This window comes from Nesoenas mayeri (assembly GCF_963082525.1).
Source record: "Nesoenas mayeri genome assembly, chromosome: 3".
Classification (NCBI taxonomy): Eukaryota; Metazoa; Chordata; class Aves; order Columbiformes; family Columbidae; genus Nesoenas; species Nesoenas mayeri.
The window spans coordinates 51,306,445-51,327,235 of NC_137544.1; the positions used below are offsets into that span (position 1 = coordinate 51,306,445).

Genomic DNA, 20,791 nt, shown 5'->3' on the forward strand with positions numbered 1-20,791 from the left:
CTTTTTTTTTTTTTTTCCCCTCCTTTCCCTAGTCCCACCACATGCTTCTGCTAATTACCATTGATTAGCAAACAGCTTGCCATTGTACGTCATCCAAAAGGTAGGGAGAATTTAGTTTCAGACAATTATCAAGGGGCTGGCTGAGCTCACAATTGCTTAAAAGCTGAGATAAATTATTTAATCAATTAAAATACATGATTGGATGTCTGTAAGTATATTTAAAGCTAGCAAAGCAGCTTCTAGCTGTCATGGAGTAGAATCAAAAATTAGCTAGAGGAGAAAGATTAGCAGAGGGGTTTTTGTGTGTAATGTTTGGGGGTCTTTTTAAGCTGCTGGAGTTTGTTCTGTTCCAGTCTGCCATTAATTAAATGTAACTAAAAGCTAGTTTTGACTTACAGCAAAAGAATCTAGTAAAGAGTAGGATCTAAAATGGGTTTCCCTCCAAAGTGGTTAACTTTTCTAAAAGGCAAAGAGGTTGTTATTGCTAATGCTGTAATTGCAATATTGACAATAGGTGGGCAGCAACTTTTTTCTGTTTTTACATTTAGCTGTCCCTGTCATGTTGGGCAGAACCTTATCTATGGGCTGGCTTTCCTTGGAGTTCCTGCACTGATCCTTCTGATTGTTGGCTATGCCCTGAATAACCAAACTTGGAGGCTGGTTACAGGCAAAAGGTCTCCTCTTCAGGAAGATGCTACACCAAACCGGTTACTGCAGTGCAGACTGATCTGCTTCGTCTTGTGCAGCATCACTGGGAGAGCCCTGGTTGCTCCAGTAACATGGCTAGCAGTCACCCTGATAAATGGCTCATATTATGTCTGTGCCATGAGTGAGTATGTCTCTGTGAATTATTATGGAACTAATCCAAACATTACTGCTAGTGAACGCACAAGGATACTGGCTACATTTCCATGCAGACAGTTAGTTCCTCCAGAGTTGACTCGGGCAAGAGATGAAGTGATTCTCCTACTCCGATACCAGTCACAAGTGAGTAATTCATGTTTCTTCTGCTGCCTGTGAGTCTAATGATGAGAACTAGAGTTAATCCAGCAGGCAAAGTGTTAGGGTAAAACGGGATCTTCTGCCTTGAGTGCTGAATCTCTGTGTGTTTTGAAGCCTGCTTTGTTCCTTTAAGTAGAGCTGAACTTCAGGTATATAAACTACCGTGACTGGTTGTCCTGTTTGTTACCTGCTACTGGAGGATATATTCTTCCTTATGTGCTATCTTGAAAAGTGCCATCAAGTAAGACAAACAGAAGTTCAAGATCCAGGGAGGCTATGAAGTTTCTTCATTCAAGCATACAAAATGTGACTAAGGGGCCTAGGCTGTGAGAGCTCCACATGAACCAAATTAAAATCTTGGGTTTTGATCAAACATAATTCTAAAAGCTTAAGTATTAATAATAGTGGGAACATTAAGTTGTCATTCCAGAGGAAATTGATTTTAAACAGGCTGTAAACTAATATGGGTTAGGCATTTGGTGGCTTCTCAAAATAATAGCTGTGGAGGCAAAATCCTTAACAAATTATACAACAGAACTTCCTTAAACCTGACAGGAAGAAGCAACTTTACTACACAGCTATCTTCGGCAGGCAGAGACTAGGTTTCACAACAGACCCCTACCAGGCTTATACCTTGTTAACCTTGTTAGTCAGAAAAAGCAAGTAAAGCTTATTTTACAGATTTTTCTGATGCTCAAAAGTTATCACTGAGTATTTTCAGCTGTAACAGCTTTTTTTCTTTTTCTTTGTAAGGTGGCTGGCTGGCTTCTGATTGCTGTGGTAGTCATCACTGTCTTCCTGTCTTACTGCTTGGCAAGCTGTTTCTCCCCACTCAGCTTTCTACATTTCAGATACTGGAGCAGCTATGTCCATAATGAGCAGGAGCTATTTGATGAAGCAACGGAGCAGCACTCCAGGCTCTATGCCATGCAGCACGTAAAGAAGTTCTTTGGCTTTGTCCCAGGGAGTGAAAATGTAAAGGAAATCCGTATCCCATCTCTCAAAGAGTGGCAAGCCATTTCTGGACTGGCCTTTCTAAAACGTGTGGATAAGGAGCACTATGACTACAGCCTCCTTCATGACTGGGCACTCAAGGAATCTGTAGATAAAAAATACCTGAAGACTGATGAAGACCCTGTGATCAGAACATAGCCCTGAGGGTCCAGGCCCCCAGCAACACCTTGCAGAAAAGCAGGAATTTGTCTAGCTCCACATCAGACCTGAGCTGCTCTGGAACTTTCTAATGTCTTACTACATTTATATATAAAGTATGTGAGCAAGTACATCTTATTTATGTAGTTCTCTAGCACATGCTTACAAATGCCTTTTCTGATGGTACCTGACTCTTGTCGGACATGTCGGTCTATGTGTATATTAAGGTGGGCTGTTTCAAGCTGCAGTTCTCTGCTTTGTAATACTTGTGCTAAAAGGATGAGTATATACTGTGAGAGCAAGTTATTCCCAAATGCTTTCTCTTTCCTCCCATCAAAAAATCTTTAAAAATTAATAGCTAGACTTTGATTGGATTCTATGAGTTGGTCTGATCTGTACAGGGCAAAAGCAGATAGCCAGCTTTGTCTTGGTGAACCCTAGCAGAAACACTTCATTTCTTCTCTTCCATATCTTTCTTGTATTATGTGAATAAAATATACTGAGCTAACTACAAGCTCAGTCTGTGGCTACATCAGCATGGAAGAAACATATAGGGAAACTTCAACACGGGCTGGGTCTAGATCCAGTGAAGAGAGAAGTTTCAATTCTGGTAAGGATGTAAAATGCCCACTAAGGGGCACAGGATGGAGGGGTGCAACATGTAGCGGTTGTATCAACAAACCCTTTACATGTGAAAAATCAAGTTCAAATCTATTCTGGATGAAACAAAGATGAAGATCAGTCTCCTGTTCCCTTTAGATATGCTTCAAAATATCTCAGCTGTTTTGTGCTTGCCTACTGTATAAATAGCCAATCAGAATGGGAAATTTCTGTGCAGTATGGTTTGCTTTGCCTGTGAAAAACTCAGAATTGCTGTACTACTGTGCTCATAAATATTACTGATTAAAACCTACTGAATTTAGTGAGTGCTTAATGATGACTTTGTGTTAATTCAGTGTAGTATGAGCTGATGTTACTATACCTCATCTCCTCTCTAACTTCCTGTGCAGATGTTTCAAAGGCTATGGGGGGAAAATGCATACCGTAGTTTGTCCTAATACTTCCTGTATTGCTTTGTTATGTATACATGTACATGTGTGTGCTGCAGAGCCATAATCTAGATTATAGGCTATCTGCTGTTAATAAATGAGCCAAGAGTGCTGAAGGGCAAAACCACAATTATTTGGTACATTTTACTAGAAAATGCAGGAGCCAGAAGTTAAATTACAGATCTTGGCAAATGTTTGGTATTGAAGATTTAAACTTCTAAAGAAAAGAAAGCACTAAGCAAATGTAAATGACATCAGTGCTAAACAACTGGAGAAGGATGCACACTTTATGTCACTAAACAAATTATTACAAATTCCCACATATTTATTTAATCTGAACCCTAAACTTTCAGGTATGTAGTGGGTTGACCCTGATTGAATGGCAGATGGCCACCACAGCTACTTGATCACTCCCCTCCTCAGCTGAACAGAGGAGGGAAAATATAAAATAAAGGCTTGTGGGTAGAGATAAGAACAGGCAGTGATTATTCATTTGAGTGAAAATTATTCTTTTTATATCCATGGTAAAAGTTTTCTGGAAACTCTGGGCTGATAAAAGGCACCTGAGAGAAAAGTGCTGGCCATAAGCCAAGGAAACTGATGCACCTTCAAACTACTCTGTGTAGCAAGTACCCAGCAGGGTCCACTGTTGTTTAGAAAGACTGAAGTTGGAAGGGACCTCAAAAGATCATCTAGCCCAACCCACCTGCTAAAGCAGGTCCACCTGGAGCAGATCACAGAGGAATGCATCCAGGTGGGTTTTGAATGTCTCCAGAGAAGGAGACTCCACAGCCTCTCTGGGCAGCCTGTTCCAGTGCTCTGTCACCCTCAAAATAAAGAAGTTTCTCCTCATATTCAGATGGACCCTCCTGTGCTTCAGTCTGTGCCACTGCCCCTCATCCTGTCTTTGAGGACCACTGAAAAGAGTCTGGTCCCATCCTCTTGACATCCACCCTTGAGATATTTATAAACATTGATGAAATCCCCTCTCGGCCTTCTCTTCTGCAGGCTGAACAGACCCAGCTCTCTCAGTCTCTCCTCGTAAGGTGCTCCAGTCCCCTAATAATCTTCGTAGCCCACTGCAGGACTTCCTCCAGTAATTCCTTGTCCTTCTTAAACTGGGGAGCCCAGAACTGGATGCAGTACTCCAGATGCAGCCTCACCAGGGCAAGTCTTGAATTCATTCTTACAGGTAACGCCCAAGTACGGGACCTCCTAACATTGTTAGCCTTTATGACTCCCGTTCTGTACTTACATAATGACATTGCTTATGTGTTGGGACTTCTGAAATCGCTGTGAACATTTCCTGGAAAGTTAGTGTCGAGGGTTAAGATTGCGGGGTGACAATAAAACCCTGGCAGATGTATGGTAAACCCCCTCTTCCCCCCCCACTTCCCCCTTTTGTCCCTCCCTCTCCCCCCTTCCACTCAGGACAGGCGATCGGGAGAGAAAAAGAAGGACAGAGAGAAGAGAGTTGAAAAAATTTAAGATGTTTTACTAATGCTACTAATAAGAATAGAGAAAATACAAAATATACAAAACCAATCTTGAAAGTCTCAGCAACTGCAGAGCCAGCACCCAAAGTCCTGGATTAGACTCCACAGCCAACCAGAGCTGGATTCAGTCTCTCACTAGGCCTCAGTTCGCAGGGACGACTAGCAAGGTCCTCTCCTAATGTCGGCCATAGGGAAAAAAAGGGACGAGATCCTCGTGATCTCCCATTTTATATGAAGTATTCACGTGAATGGAATGTTATACACAGTTGGTCAGTTGTTCCTCGTCGCCCCTCTCGCGAGATGTCCATCCATGCTTATCAATAAGTTTGCATTCCATTGCTAGGTTTTACCAAAACATGTGTCTGGTTCTCCAGGAAAAATGCAGTTAATATGAAGGCTTTAGCTGACAGGCAAAATTCACTGAAAGAGAAACTTGTTTTTAACAAAACCAGGACAGTTAGTAACTGCTTTTCAACTCCATGCTGTACCACCAACTAATTTTTCTGGTTGTACCAAATGAACTTCCAATTTCAGTCTGAAATGGCATTCAGCTGCCTTCATGGCACCATCATGCTATACCCTGAGCAACAGTTTTGAATGTCCTTCAGCTTGCTGATCCCTATAAATTTTCAATGAAAGAATGACAAGCAGTGAATATTGGCCTAACAGCAATGCACATTTTATAGTAAGTCTAAATCCTGCCTCTTCACGTGGGAGTCCACAGACCTTCAGAAATCCAAGCAGCGGCACCTGACTGCGTCACCTCCTCCAAACACTGCCATTCCCAGCAGGGGTGGGGAAGCCAGAGCTGGTGTGGTGCAAATGATGACAACGGGACTTTTCTCACACATCAGGTACACACCAAGTACCTTCTGCCCACAGAGCTGAACATGAAGCAGCAGCAGCACTAGAATTAACTGACCAGAGGGCACTGCACTTGATCAGTCTTTAGGAAGGCAGCCAAAAATCAAACATGGAATCCTAGAATGTCCTGAGTTGGAAGGAAGCCCCACAGATCATTGAGTGCAACTCTTGTCCCTGCACAGCACAACCCCACAGTTCACACCATGTTTCCGAGGATGCTGTCCAGTCTCTTCTTGAACACTGCCAGGCTTGGGGCAGTGACACCTCCCTGGGGAGCCTGTTCCAGTGCTCCACCGCCCTCTGGGTGAAGAACCTTTTCCTGATGTCCAACCTAAACCTCCCCTGGCACATCTTCCTGCCACTCCCTCGGGTTCTATCGTCAGGCGAGTTATCTGTACCTCACAACCACTGTTTTCCCCAGGGCCGCGGGCCCCGCACGCCAGCACCGCCGCCACGCGCCTCAACTGACGAGGCGCGAGAAAGCGCTCGCGCGAGTCGTCCAGCCCACGCCGCACAACCGTCCTCCCCTCCAGCCCAAAAGCATCCACCGCCGATCTAGAGCGCTAGGCATGTCTAGCTGATGCCGGAGGGGAGCGCGCATGCGCGGGCCGGCGGGGGTCGCTTCGCGGTTCGGGCGGCCCATGGCCGGCGGCGGGCGACGATGACCGACTACAGCGAGGAGCAGCGCAACGAGCTGGAGGCCCTGGAGTCCATCTACCCGGACTCGTTCACGGGTGAGGCGCTGCGGGGCACGGCCGCGGGGAGCCGGTGCGAGGGAGCAGCGAGAGGCCCCGCAGGGCGCAGCCGCCCCCCGCACCGTGCCGGCCCGTGCGCCTCCGGACAGCTGCTCGCCGTGAGCTGCGCGGGGTCGATGTTGTTCTTGATTCTCTCCAGGAGGGCAAACCAAGCGCTCCTGGAGCTTCTGGCCGGGTGCCTGTGGGCCGGGGCCGCTGCGGGACAGCACCCGGCGTGGGCCCCGCTCCGGAGTCCCGGCCCGGGGTGGGTCTGCGGGAAGGAGACTCTTGGGAGAGACCTTTCACAAGGTGCGGCCCTGGGTGGGAGTTGAGGAATCGGCTTGTGTGTGGGACAGTTCTCCTTTTTGGTAACAGCTTCTCACAGCCGTGAAGCACGGCGTGGTTTGGAGTACTTAGAGGAGCTGGTGTTTCTGTAAGCGCATTGCTGGTGTCTGCCCTGTCCCACTGCAGGCCTATGGTGGAGCAAACGCAAGCTTTAATTCACAGGTGCAGTATGTTATCTTGCTGAAACTTTCATATGATGCACATGTTGATTTGTCAGAACTTCGTGGTTTCCTAATTACTATCAAACAACTAAGAGTATCTTCCTCGCTAGCTAATCCAACGTGATTTATGGTGCTTGGTATCCAGGTAATTTTAACCGTGAAAAAACTTCGCATTTTCTTTTTTCCTCCTACACAGTGTCTACTCTGTCCAAAGTCTCACAGTATCTTACTTCACAGTAAATTTATCATACAGACATTTGCTCATCACATTTGGACGTTGCTTTAATCTGAAAATCTTTTAGGTTCTTCAGCTTTATGTTAAAGGTATATTAATTGATCTCTGGTAGCTGGGGATGCTGAATCACTGATATGGAAGTGTTATACTTTTACATAGACTCTCCTCTGATGCTTACTCTGAGTTACTGTTCCTTCCTGTAATGCTCTTATGCCCAAGAGAAGAGGGAGGAAAAAAGACAGTAGTAGTAGTAGTAGTACATTAGCAATTAGGCAAAATTAAATTAATACAGTGAGAGCATCTGTACTAGATTGGACATAGGTTATAACAGTGATACAAAGCAGTCCTTATTTGAGGTTATGGTCTGCAACCCACAGCTGTGCGGTGAGATTTCTAGTCTGTGAAACTTTAAAACACCGGGCCTGCACCATGTGTTCGCGTTTTGTTTTAGAAGCATCTGTTATGTTAAGCTGTCCTAAATATAGAAATAGGTGGAGACATACCGTAAAAACAGTCCAGGGTGAAGGGTGTACTGGTGGCTCATTGCACATACCTAGCACGATAAAGCAAATAGCTTTGGAAGCTTTCTGCATGCATTCAGTGTGGTAACGTAAGTTGTTTGATAGTAGGTAGGTTTGCACTTTTTGGAAATTTGTTAATTGAAAAGTTCTTATGAATAGGGTAAAAAGGCCATTAATGCTGTATCAAGAGCTTACTTGTGTTGTTAGTCCTTGAGAAGTTCAGTTTTAGTGAATGAAGAAGGAGTAGTCTGATTTAAGAAGTCTTTCAAGTCTTTTTTTTTTTTCTTTGAACAGTATTGTCAGAAAAGCCAACAACTTTCACAATCACTGTGACATCTGAAGCAGGAGAAAATGATGAAAGTAAGTTGCTCGTGTCTTAAACATAGAATGAGTTTCTGTGTAAGCCTAATTCTGTCATCAACAACTAGGTATACCTCCACTAAGTTCTCCTAGGGACTTCAACATTCCTCAGAAAATGTAATTCGGGTATTCTGGTCATCTGTGTTTCGTTTACAGAAATATTGCATTCTACACACTGTATCTCAAATGCTTTGCAGCGTAGCCTCAAAGAGAATGGGTTGTCATCATCCCCATAGGACCTTACAGCCAGGTTGTGAGGTGATTTTTTTTTTTTTTTTTTTTTGTAGGAACTGTATGTATAGCAGCCACATTGGGAGAGTGTGTATTGCAAATATGGCTCTTAAGGAACAGTTCCAGAAGAAAGAGCTGGGGTACCCAAGTCCCTTTGTATTTGTTGGGCATCAATTGTTGTGTGGGCTTGTTGTAAGCAAGCCTCACTCTAAGAAAGTTTGACAGCTGCTGTTCTGGGTTACTGTATCAGAAGGATGGAACTGCTGCTGTCTCCTTCACTTTTAAAGGAGCAAGTCCTGCCTAGAGCGGGTGTCTGTGCTGAAGAGATTACACGGATGCCAGAACTGTGAGTCTGGAACTGAAGGAAGAGTTTTCCCTGCTATTGTGGCAGGATGCATGAAGGGAATTTGATTCTATTTTGCCTTGTTTTCATGTTATCGTAGGGCTGGGTGGCTTCAGATTGAGTGCATTCTCCTCAGGCAATTCTTCTCTTTACTTATTATTTGCTTGTTGTGGACAGTATGTCCTTGTCATATGATTTTTATGGAGCCCTGGTACCCAACACAGAGGTTGATACTCCAGAAATTTAAGGCATTAGTATGTTGAGATTCTCTCTAGATCTGTTGTTAGGACTCTTCCTCATTTTCTTCAGCTTTTAGTGGGATATGAGGGAAAAGAGAGTGCTGCTTCTGTGGTAAGGTGAGTGCTAGAGTTTTCCAGTCTTTCTAAAAACCTTTCAGACATTAATATCCTATAATAGTTTATGTAAGGGTAAACGTAATAATCTTAATTCCTCAAAACTTTTGCATTGTATTTAGATCTGTTCGTATGGTTTTAGCATCTGTGTGAGATGACTGTTCCTTTAAGCCAAGAATATTTTATATTTTAAAATCTTTAGGACACTGATGCAGTACAAAAATATACAGTCAGAGTTTATATATAAAGTTATCACCATAAGAATATGTGGGTTTTTTTATCTTGTAGCTGTCCAAACAACCCTTAAATTTACCTATAGAGAAAAATATCCTGATGAAGCTCCACTGTATGAAGTTGTTTCACAGGAGAATCTTGATGAAAATGATGTCACAGACATAATAAAACTACTAGAACAACAGGTAAGGAAAATCAGATATCTCAAATCAGCTTGATATCACTTCACACTTTAGCCAGAATTTCTTTCTCAACTTGGTTGTTTTCTGATGTATGTGCTACTGATTCAAAACATATTCCATACCATAGGGACTAATGTCAAGGTTTCATGAATGACCTTATTGATGTAAATTATGATAATTAGGTAAAAATATAGGGCTAATTCAGTGTGCACTGGTACAGTAATGAAATAGAAGTGTTCTAGGGCTTCTCTTCTTTTGTAGTTCTAGTTTATGATGAATTTGTTTAACTATATGTAATGTTTATGGAAATAAGCCGTCCTTGTTTGGAAAGATTTAAAAATGGTACATTGATTCTTTTTAATAACACAACTATTTGGAGGGGAAGTATCTCTTCAGTCTTTGGAATCAGTGTGGGTGCATTGGAGAGGAATGAGAAGGAAACACTTCATATAACCTTCCTTCCATCAACTGATGCTTTTTGTTTTTTTCCTGGGAAACCGTCCCACTTCAAAAGATTATATGTTAGTGGGATTAAGGAGTAAACTATTTCAGGAGAAGAGAGCTTTTAAGTGACTGTTGTCTCTTAAGATTTATGATATTCACATCTTGGAGTTGCATTCATACTAAAGGTTTTATTTTATTGATTAAAAAGCCTTCCAAATCTCTATAATATGTAGATAACCTGAAAGCAAGCATTCATCATTGATGTTCTGCTGCACACCCCTTTGAGGGTAACTTTAACTGGATTAACTGACCAATTGATTTGAATTATCCAACGAGCCTTTGAGACTGGTGCAGAGTGCCTCAGCTGTGTTAGCTGCATTTGCACAGCACCCTGCTCTCTAATCATACCTTTTGCATTCAGCTGCTGAGGGTTTGAGGTTCTTTTTCTGTTTGAAGTTGATTTCTTTGTCTTGTAGGCAGAAGAAAATTTAGGAATGGTTATGATCTTCACTCTAGTCTCAGCAGTACAGGAGAAACTAAATGAAATAGTAGATCAAATAAAAACAAGAAGAGAAGAGGAAAAGAAACAGAAGGAAAGAGAAGCAGAAGAAGAAGAGAAAGTATGTACAATAATGATTTCAACTAAAAATTTCCTGCTTTATTTAAATGCGTGGGTTTGATGTGGGAGCAATTCTCAGTTGCAGTAGGAGAGGAATATCTATCCCAAAGTTTATATAATTAAAACTTAAGGACTAGAAGATTCTTTAGTGCACTTAAGTGATTTTGCGTGCCCCCCGCCACTTTTCTAAAGTAGTCTTTTCAGAAGCACATTGTGTGTTCGCACTCCTTTCTAGTATTACTTCCTCAGGCGGCGGCACAGGGATTTTTCTCAAAATAAATCCAAGTTGATGTAACCAGTCATTTGCTGGAAGCAGTAAGAAGGAATGGGGAGGAAAAAAGGGTAGAATATGATGTGCTGCACAGAGGCTGCATGGTCTGAGGAAGTCTCTCTAGGTAGTCCGAGTGGGTGGGGTGGAAGCAGTTGGATCAGTCTTGAAGGCTGTTTTGTCCTTCCTGGATGTGTCCTTTCTACCAGCCACTATGGAACAGTTTTTCCATTCATGAAATGTGCTGTGAGAAGTCCAACTACTGAATCTTCACTTCCTTGCTTGGAAACAGCTAGAGGGTGGTGAGATTTAGAGGGTTCAGTATTTCTGAAAATGGCAGAAAAATATCTGGAAAAAAAATAATCCTTTTTTCTGTCTCAACAAGATAGAAGGGTTAATTTATTTTATTGGAAGGTATTTCAGTGTAGATTGCACTTAGAGTTCATAAGTTCTGCCAGCTTACGGATAACCTGTAGTAGTGGTGTGTTGCTAACTGTTGTACTGTAGGTCCAAACGTAGTACATGGGGTTTTTCCATAAGAATTTCCACCTCAGTACAGCTCTCTGAAGGGAGAGTCCCATGACAAAAAACAGTAACAAATGTGTTGTGTGTATTCTCAGGGTTAATTTCCCAGAATACTTGACAGCTGACAGTGCTTCTGGAATGATGTAATTTAAATAGTTAAAAGAATGCTCATCTTCACTTGTAGCTTTGTGAGTTGTGTTTGCAGCTTTTTTTTCTGTTCTTTCAGCAACGTTTTCATGGCACTCCTGTCACTATTGAGAATTTCCTAAACTGGAAAGCAAAGTTTGATGCAGAACTTCTAGAAATAAAAAGGAAAAAAATGAAAGAAGAAGAACAAGCAGGCAAAAATAAATTAAGTGGTAAGATTTAAAACTGGTCCTGAAGTTTTTGCAATGTTATTGGACTCTACTGACAAGCTTAAGTGTGATTTTTACACTGAAGGATGATGGTAGTAAAAGAACTCTTAATGCAGTATTTGATTATTGTCCTCCATGTCACATGAAGCGTGAGTGCTGATTTTGGGCTAAATATGAAGCTCATTGATTCAGGATTTCTGCTGAAGTCATTAAGGTTCCCAAACTGTGTGTTTAAGCTTCTTCAGTTTTATCCCAGACAGTATGCCTCTTAGAGCTACTACTAACAAGCATTGTTCTGGCAGAAATAGTTGGGGTTTGTTAACCAACAGGAAGAATCTACATCAGACAGTTTATTGATTTGCCTTTTATTGCAGTGGATCACAGTGAGTTCAGGTTATTCAGGCACATGTAGAAATTTGCTATGCTGTTGCTGGACTGAAGCAACACAGAGGCTGGCTACTGCTAACAATAAGCCTATGATGCCTAGTGAGAATGGCTCTGATATTTGAGGTAAGAGCTTGTCGTAGCAGTGTTTTGGGTTTTTTGTTTTGCAGATCACTGTTTGTCCAGAAGAAAGCAAATGCTCTATTAAGTGGGCAAAGTGTGGAGGAAATAACTTTTCTTATTAATTAAATCTTGGGCATCTTCTTTGTGCTCTCCACAGCTTGAACTGGTTCTCCTGTGATATTAGATCTACTTTGTAACCTGATTACTTAAGAAAACATGACCAATGTGATTGTGCTGTATCACTGTTATCTTTTCTCCTCCTTTCTGAAGGCTTTTGAAAATTTCGGCTAGTTTGAATGAAATTTGAGAGAGATAGAAATGTTAATGGTAGTAAATTTCATGAAAAGCTGTAAAGACTAGGGGACATGCTTGATTTCTCTCTGAAGGGAATGCATTTGGGAATCTACAAAGATAGCAGAGATCAGGCTTCTTCTAGATTTCGTGTTCTTAGAATTATTTTTAGCATGCTGTGTCTCTTTTCCTCTAAACATAGAATCATAGAATCATTTTGGTTGGAAGACACTCTCAGGATCATCGAGTCCAACCATAACCTAACTCTAGCACTAAACCATGTCCCTAAGAACCTTGTCTTTGAAACACCTCCAGGGATGGTGACTCAAACACTTCCTTGGGCAGCCTGTTCCAATGCCTGACAACCCTTTCCATGAAGAATTTTTTCCTAATATCCAATCTAAACCTCCCTTGGTGCAACTTAGAAGTTCCCCTTTACAAAACTAAACCCAAGCCTATTCTCAAATGTCACAAGTGTAACCCCAGTAGAAGTTAAAGTTGTCTTAAGAGTTTTACCACAAACACCAACCAGTCTTGTTGGCAGAAGCTTGCACAAGCAATGCAAATACAGATGGAAGATGGGTAGTTTATGTGGAAAAAGTCCTGAGCTTTTCTCCCCCTACTTGCCAATTAGAAGGGCTCTACTTTGCCTTGTGTGATGTTTCCTTCACAGGCGTTTATGTGTGTAGGAGCCTGTGATTTGTGTGTGGATCCAAGTTGCTTTTCAAATGGGGAGGATATATGGAAAAAGGTGGGGGAGGCAGCTCATTTCCTTTCCAGTTCCCACAGAGGATTCCTGGTGGAATGCATGAGGACTAAAGCAATAAGGACTGATCAAAAACTATGGGGCAGTACAGTGTAAATTTTCCCACCCCCCAGTATTAAAGCCATAGTAACATTAAAGTGACTATAAGAGACAGTGGCCACTATCACATCTAAGAGGAGGAACTTACAGAAGTGAGCAGCTTAAAGAAAAAAGACTCATCAATTTGGTGAATTTGGAAAGCCTGAAATATACGTGCCGAAATATATGTCGCCTTAGGTTGATAGTAATTTCAGAATTCTACTGGCTTATATATTTTTAATTTTTTTTTTTTTTTTTTTTTATTTCTAGGTAAACAGCTGTTTGAAATGGATCACAACCTTGACACCTCTGACATCCAGTTCTTGGAGGAAGGTAAATTCTGTTTGTTTCCACAATTGAAAGACAGTGGTTTAAAATAGGTCAAAATTCTGAAGCAAAATTTGTGTTGTATTTCTGACTTAATATCTTACATCAGTATCACTTTTACGTTGGAACAACTTTCTAAGAGTGACTGTTTTTTAGATTGAGCAGGAGTGATTTTAACTTCTTTCAAAAACAAACAAAACATTTTCAAGATCCTGAAGTGTATTTCTTTGCAGTTTTGAGCTCGAGTTGATCTTATTTCTGTTGCTTCGATTCAAGTGTTTGGACTGGAAGCAAAACCAAAATCAAGCAAAGCAAAACAAAAACAAACAAAACCCCCACAAGTAGACCCTGCTTTTTCCTTTTTTTCTAGTAGCCAGCCTTCTTACCCAAAATTTCAAGCAAAGATCTCAAAGTTCTCTCTTCTCTCTGAACCAATCCTAAATCTTGCAGATCAAACTAAATGCTGTTTGCTGCTGTGCAGCCCAGTTCGTCTTTGTGGTTTTGTGCAGTTTTGCCTGTTATCTTACCAAAAATATCTGACTTGGTGCCAGCTGAACATTTTGTAAGCCTGTGCCAAAAGATGTTAAACTTAGAAAATCTGTTGGAGATAAATCAAATAAATCTACTCACAGTCACATATATATTTAATTTTCTGTTCTGCCTTTTAGTATCCTAGTTTAAAAGACTGATTTTAGATTTAAGACAACTCTTTAATGTAGTTGCATTATCTACTGGTATTGCAAAACACACACAGAAGGGAGTCAAGAATTTTCTCTGCAAGTAACAATTAAAAAAAAAAGTTGTTCATGAACATCAGTGAGTATAAACTTGAAATGGCATTAATGGGGGAGTTGAGTCTCAGTTAGACGGCATAATTTAACCTTGTCTTCCTCCAGAATGCCCGAAGTAAAGATGAGGTGTTGACGGAAGGTTTGGTTGTATCAAAGGAGGAACAGAACTCTGTATTTGGGCTTGGTACCCAAATGATTTGTGATTAATGTATTTTTAATCCTGTTGCTATCTCTGATTAGGAACTCCTGGTTTTATCGTTGTTTGCATTCTTCATGAATGCAACAGGTTACTAACTGCGATTTTAATATTACAATACCGTGTAATAAGTGATACAAACTTTCACTGCTTAAACAGGATAATGTCTTTTAGGTGGAAACAGTTATAAAGGCTCGTTCAAATAGAGTGAAACAACAGAACTTCATTCAGTGGCCGGAAGATGTCACTGTTGATACACACAAAGTTGTGATAGTTCTCGAGCCTTTAAATCCTTTATCCTTAGGTCAGCAGCATCTCTTTCAGAAGAAAAAGTGAATGCATGCGAATCTTCAGATTTTAAAATTGAGATCTGAAAGCAAATGTATGTATGTAGGCATATAAATGGTCTGTAGGGGTTTTTTTATGAACTCGCTGTGTTTCTGTGGCTATGATAGTTGTGACTATTCCAGCCGTGAGGTCCTGAGCTCTTACTTTCTCCCAGATCCTGTTAAAGTATCTCTACTTCTGGGAACTATAAATGTTAATTTCATTCTCCCAATAGATTGAAGTCCTGTGTGACATCTTTCTTGACTGAGTTTTGGTATAAGGAAAAAAAGCTTCACTTCAGCTGTAAAAAGATAAAATGTGGCATTTCCTTTTTCATATTGATTTGATTTATTAAAAAAAAAAAGTAACTTAACAGCTACCTACATCGAAGAATGCCTATGAAAGTGTGTTGTGTATCTTGTTGTTCAGATCCTGTTTTCTTACTTGCATAAAAATAAAATATTTTAAATATTTTTTCTGTTCTTTGCAGCTGGAAACAGCGTGGAGGTTGATGAATCTTTATTCCAAGAAATGGATGATTTAGAGTTGGAAGATGAAGAGGATGACCCTGACTACAACCCTGTTAATTTAGATAGTGATTAGACTCTTTTGAACTGTTTCTGTCATCAGCATGGACATATGTGAGGAGAGATGAGCAGGCAGGAAATCCACAGCATCTGTGGTTTTAGTAATGTGTATTGTGGGGGTTTTTTCCTTTTTCTTTTTTTCCAAAGAAAAAAGACAAAATATTTTAAATCAAGGAGAGTGATATTCTGATGACTTTCTTAGTAAATAAATTTACTATAATATTTCAAATGAAAAATCTGAGGAATATTGATCTGTCTGAAAATGCTATTCTATTTTCACTTATTTTTCCTTCTCACTTCTGTAATTGCCCTTTGACGAGATGTGACAATGAACGAGATGGAAAGATGTTATAGCAAGCACTAAACACACCTACATCTGGAGGCTGAGCAGCTGTTCTTCTATTTTCCACTTGGGATATACGTGGGCAGCTTTGGTGAATAAAAGGGATGACATACTATGCAGTTATATGTATATATATATTTTTTTTATTATTTTTTTTTTATTTTTTTTTTTTTTTTCTGTGGAATTTTGTGACACTTCAAGTCTGTTCTGGTGCCCCAACCTATCAGCTGTAGATAGACTGCACTAGTCACCTTTTATCAAGGCACAGCCTTATTAAAGTTTAATGAAAACCATTTTAATACTACTGAAGTAAAATCTTTTGCTGTAGTTGAGAATGGTAGTTTCAAAATTACTAGTTCAAGTCTGTAGGAAAAAATCAGAATGAGAAAGTCGTCTGAAAAGGTTTGGTTGGTTGTTCAGAGAGGGTTGTTGGTGTTTGTTTTGTGTTTGTTTGGTTGGTTTTTTAACTTGTGCAACAATTAACTTCCATGAGGGGCAGAAATAAAAATAATAATAATTTAAAAAAAACCTAGGAAATCTAATTTGCCTTTGGGAACAAACTACGTGAAAACACTGTCAGTGGAGTTCAGGTTACAGTACCAGGATTTATAGACTGCTTATAGGTTTGAATGTAATGGGTGTTGTTTTAGAAGCATCTTGCTGGCAGCCTAGAAAGGTCAGCACAGTGTACAGTAAATCTACACATCAGCTAGTGGATGTTAACCATCCCACAGAATTGCATATGAAGCTAGCAGCTTGATGTTAGATGACTCCTCCCTTCCCACCTCCAAAAACAACCCAAAACACCACAAGAACTGTGGTGGTGGAACATACTGTGTTTGAGACTGCATCAGCTGGAAGGGTGAGGGTATGGACGAAGGTTTCAAATGAGAGCTCTCCAAATAGAGAACCACCAGGCACCTTGATGATTAAACACTCTGTGCTGAATTTTAAAATACTGTTAGTAGACTGCCTTAACTGTGCCAGCTTCAGCCTCTGAAGACGGCTGCACTGAAGTATCACAGTGCTTAGAGGAATAATAAATTTATGAACTTTAACATTTGGAAATTCCATATTCAAAATGAGAAATTTAATTCTGGAAATAACAGTGTATAAGATTCTCTGCTCATATCGCTCGAGAACATCTGTTTAGGATGATCTCCTTTAACCTGCTTCAGTAGTCTTTTTGTATTCAAGCTGAACAAATTTCTAGTAGATAGAAATAAATGTTCAAGTACCGTATAAATACTTTTATAAATTAACCATGTGCCTTTGTTCCTACTGTCCTCTATTTGATCTTTTTAATTTTGGCTAAGAACTCTTGACAAGCATCTAGGTTTCACTGATAATGTTATGTTTCAAAGCAATAAGCAGGATCTGTGTTCCAGCAGTTACCAAATATTTTAAGAAATTGTGAGCTAATGTGATATTAAGTCTGACTTTTCCAAAGATATGGTTGGATTGAAAGCTTCACAGTGACTACATCCAACTTCCTGTGTAATTGCTGGGATGCTTTAAAATGCTCTCAGCACTGAACTTAATTTGCTTCTGGTATGTCTCGATTCAGCTGCATTTAAAAAGAAAGATGACTCCTAAGACTTTCAATTTTCAGCTATGTATGTTTAAAACTGGCATTTTTTTCAAAAGAGGAGCAAGTTCTCTTTAAATCTAGACTGAATCCAAGAATGCTATGTAGTCCATGCAAAATGTTGTAATCTGAGAAAATTTTCCAAGTGGGTCACTTGTAAGAATCATCTATGTATGAAAAAAGTTTCTCAATGATATTTCTAGATAAATGAGATTTTTTTTTTTAGTCTGTTTTCACACTAATGTATTTATTAGTTTTCATGCAAAGGATCTATAGCTTAAAAATGTTAAAACAATGTCAAACAAGTTAAAATGTGAAAATGTGTTTTCACTATAACATCTTATATCTCAAAGCAGAGGAAATAATAAGGGTTGAAGTGACAAAAAGTTGTATAAAGTCTGTTCCTCCAAGTCTGTGGAACAGATTTCAGTGACTCAGTCTGAGCTTCAGCTTCATTTACCTTTGTTAGTAATTAACATCTGTGAAATAAAAGGGAAATTGACTGAGAGTAAGCTTGGCTATGTTTATGTCCTGGAGTTTGCTGAAATGGACTGAATAAAGGGGATTTTTTGTGGAAGAAGTTTAAGTGATATATTTGAAATTCATTTATGCACTTTGGATTAGATTGAGGTCTAATTCATAGTAATCTAATAAAGTTCTACCAATAAACTTTGATGGAATTTTCATAATTCAAGATCATGGTGCCTACAACCTTGGTTGCATCTTGCTTTTAACTCTCGAAGTTGAAAGCGTACACTGTAAAGCATGTAGGGAGATTATTGTGAGTTGCAACACTGCACTATGACCAGAGATAATTTAGTTTTGATCATGCTGAACTTTTTGAATAATTGGTGCCTGAGCTCTATTAAAATTTGTAGGATGATTCCCATTCTGTCAAGATGCTGTAGGAGTACAATCTTGAGCATGCTGCATAGCCTAGCATTTTGCATCCAAATTATGATCTCCTGTAAAGCAAAAAAAACTTAAGGGTGTTTTTTTGTTTTGTTTTTCCTCCTGTCCTTTCCTATTTTGGACAAAAATGGGGAGCTTGAATTACATTTCCTCTAGGGAGAATCAACTTCAGTCTTTCTCTTAGGAGACTTATAACCATCTGGCTACCTCCAGTTTTTAAACTTTGTGGTTGTGAGATAAATTCAAAACTTGTTGGACCAGACAGCAGACTGTGCCTGTATCCAGGATGCTGATACTCTGGATCCTGAGAGAATAAACTGTCATGTGAGTGCTCTCTCTCGTGGTGCAGAATCTGACAGGGCCTGAAATACTACTCTTTTTTTTTTTAATCAGCCCTTCAATGCTTTGCAACTTGGCTCAGAGTGGGGATCGAGGAGGCTTTTCAGGTTCAGTTCTTTGATGTAATTGTGTATATTGCCATGAACTCAATTTTACTTTCTGCACTGCACATTCATGAAATCTGCAACTGATAGAGTGAGCTGATCCCATTGGGCTGTGGCATGCAGTGTACCGTCAGGTTTATCGGGCTTTTATTATTATGCTGGGGCTTCCTGCTATTAGAAAAAGAGTAAAGATCAAGGCTCTACTTGTAATCAGGAGTTCTGTTTGTACCTAATGTCGAACTCAGCAACAGGTCTGCGTCAGACTACTGATATTGAACTACTTTTACCTGTTCTGTGGCCAGGGTAAATACACATGTGGGGAAAGCTCAGACTCATGTTGGAAGCTCAGACTCAGAGGTCAGGGGATGTTGTCACATAAGGTTTTTTTTTTTTAAACTTATTTTCATGGTATCGGTGGTGCAGAGTTTCAAAAGGAAAGATGATCTGACTGTACAGTTGAAGGACATGGAAGCATTCCTCTTGTAGGCTAATTATATGGGGTCACTTTTGCCTAATAGAACCAGTGAGCTATGCGTTGCAGGAAGTAATTCTGTCCAGGAAAAAAGCTGGTAAAATATATCAAAAGGCTAAAATTGGTGGATTGAAAATGAGAAGGAAGAGCTGATCCCTTGGGACCAGTGAAAAAAGCAAACAAGCAACAAAAACCTATTATATGAACTGGAAGTATGTTTGACATTTTTTGGAACAATTTATGGGAAAGCCAAGGTTAGATGCTCTTTATCAAGTCAAGATTATTATTTGGACTGTTTTTAAAATTAGAACTTGTATCCTGCTGTGCCTGATTGTTAGGATATTGATTCAATAGCAATCAAAAGCAGCCACCATAGTTTGGTCATGTAGACAACAGCAGGAGACAGGGATGTGGATCCAAAACTTGCTTTCCCCACTAGGGAAGTGTGATTGGTGTCTGAAAAAAAAATTGAAACAAAATGTTTCCTCCTCAGATCATGTCCTTTCCCCCTGCCATTCTGACTGAGGCTGTGCTGAAAGGAACAGAAGATTACTGAAGGGGAAAAAGCTGCTAGAGATGTATGAAAGACTTAACACTGTGTACATGGAGAGGAGAAACTACAGCTCTAATTTGTGAGTAGTTTCAATGGCTAGAGTTGAGAAATACGCAGGAGTTGGACCTCCCTCTGTAAGCAACATGAAAGTCACCACTGTCTACAAAGATGAATATATCATAGACCAGATTCATGTCAAGAGTAAAGTTGTTGAATCTTCAAATATTTTTAAGCTGTTGATAAGAAGAAGATCTTGAGATATGTCTCTATTTGTCTTCTCAGGGGAAGACCATGGGCAAGCTGCTGTGTGGAGCTGAATCATGGGCAAGTTAAACCATGATAGGGAGTCAATGAATAAATGAGGAAGGACATCATCATAGATGGTAGTTTTTCACATCAGTAGTTCTAGTAGATCATCAGGTGTGGTAGAGTGGATGTTCACTTAAAAACTGCCATAACTATGGCTTGTGTTTTTTCCTCTGTATTTCATGTCATGAAGTGTCAGACATGACCTCAAGAACCATGACAGACAACGCAATGAAGTGTTTCAGTCAATAAGCAACACAAGAGAATGCAACACGAAGGTCACTTTAATAGCAAACAGTTGAGAATTAGTGTTCACCAAGGAAATAGGAAATCAAACATATCAAAGCATAACCATACCAGAGCTGGTCAGTCTTCCAGTCTGGACATGGAAGATTCTGCCAAAAAAAGCCTCATGAAATGCACAACTGAAACATTTTTCAGAGAGTTTTTAGCAACACTGATCTATCCTCACTGGGTTGTCTACAACTCTGGTATTATTAAAGCCAATGAAAGTAAAAGCAAACATGAAGAAAGGAAGTCAATCTACTAAGAAAGATTTATACGATCTGAAGAGAAACCACTTAGGCGTTCCTGCTCCAGCAGGGGGATTGGACTAGATGATCTTTTGAGGTCCCTTCCAATCCAGAACATACTGTGAAGAAAGCTGATTAAGGTATCTTGTAAAATTTTGAACAGGAAACTGTTAGAATTGAATAGCTTCCTCAGATAACTTGCATTTTCTGACTGAGCTGTCATCATTATTATTTCTGTAACATAGCTGAAAATGGATGTGTTTTCTTCCAAAACTTCAGATATGTCTATCCAATATA

The 20,791-nt window shown here is 40.0% G+C and overlaps 2 protein-coding genes across 2 annotated transcripts; both read left to right on the forward strand.

The window, feature by feature from the left end:
• Positions 1-429: 429 nt before the first annotated feature.
• CALHM4 (calcium homeostasis modulator family member 4) lies at positions 430-2,154 on the forward strand (the record flags this gene model as incomplete). Its single annotated transcript, XM_080342206.1, has 2 exons — positions 430-987; positions 1,756-2,154. The coding sequence occupies 2 exons, from the start codon at positions 430-432 to the stop codon at positions 2,152-2,154; spliced, it is 957 nt and encodes a 318-aa protein (XP_080198332.1).
• Positions 2,155-6,163: 4,009 nt separating this feature from the next.
• RWDD1 (RWD domain containing 1) lies at positions 6,164-16,476 on the forward strand. Its single transcript, XM_080342823.1, has 7 exons — positions 6,164-6,297; positions 7,854-7,919; positions 9,135-9,265; positions 10,183-10,326; positions 11,345-11,477; positions 13,387-13,449; positions 15,248-16,476. Exons 1-7 carry the CDS (start codon positions 6,225-6,227, stop codon positions 15,358-15,360), a joined length of 723 nt encoding a protein of 240 aa, XP_080198949.1. The 5' UTR covers positions 6,164-6,224; the 3' UTR covers positions 15,361-16,476.
• Positions 16,477-20,791: the final 4,315 nt, after the last annotated feature.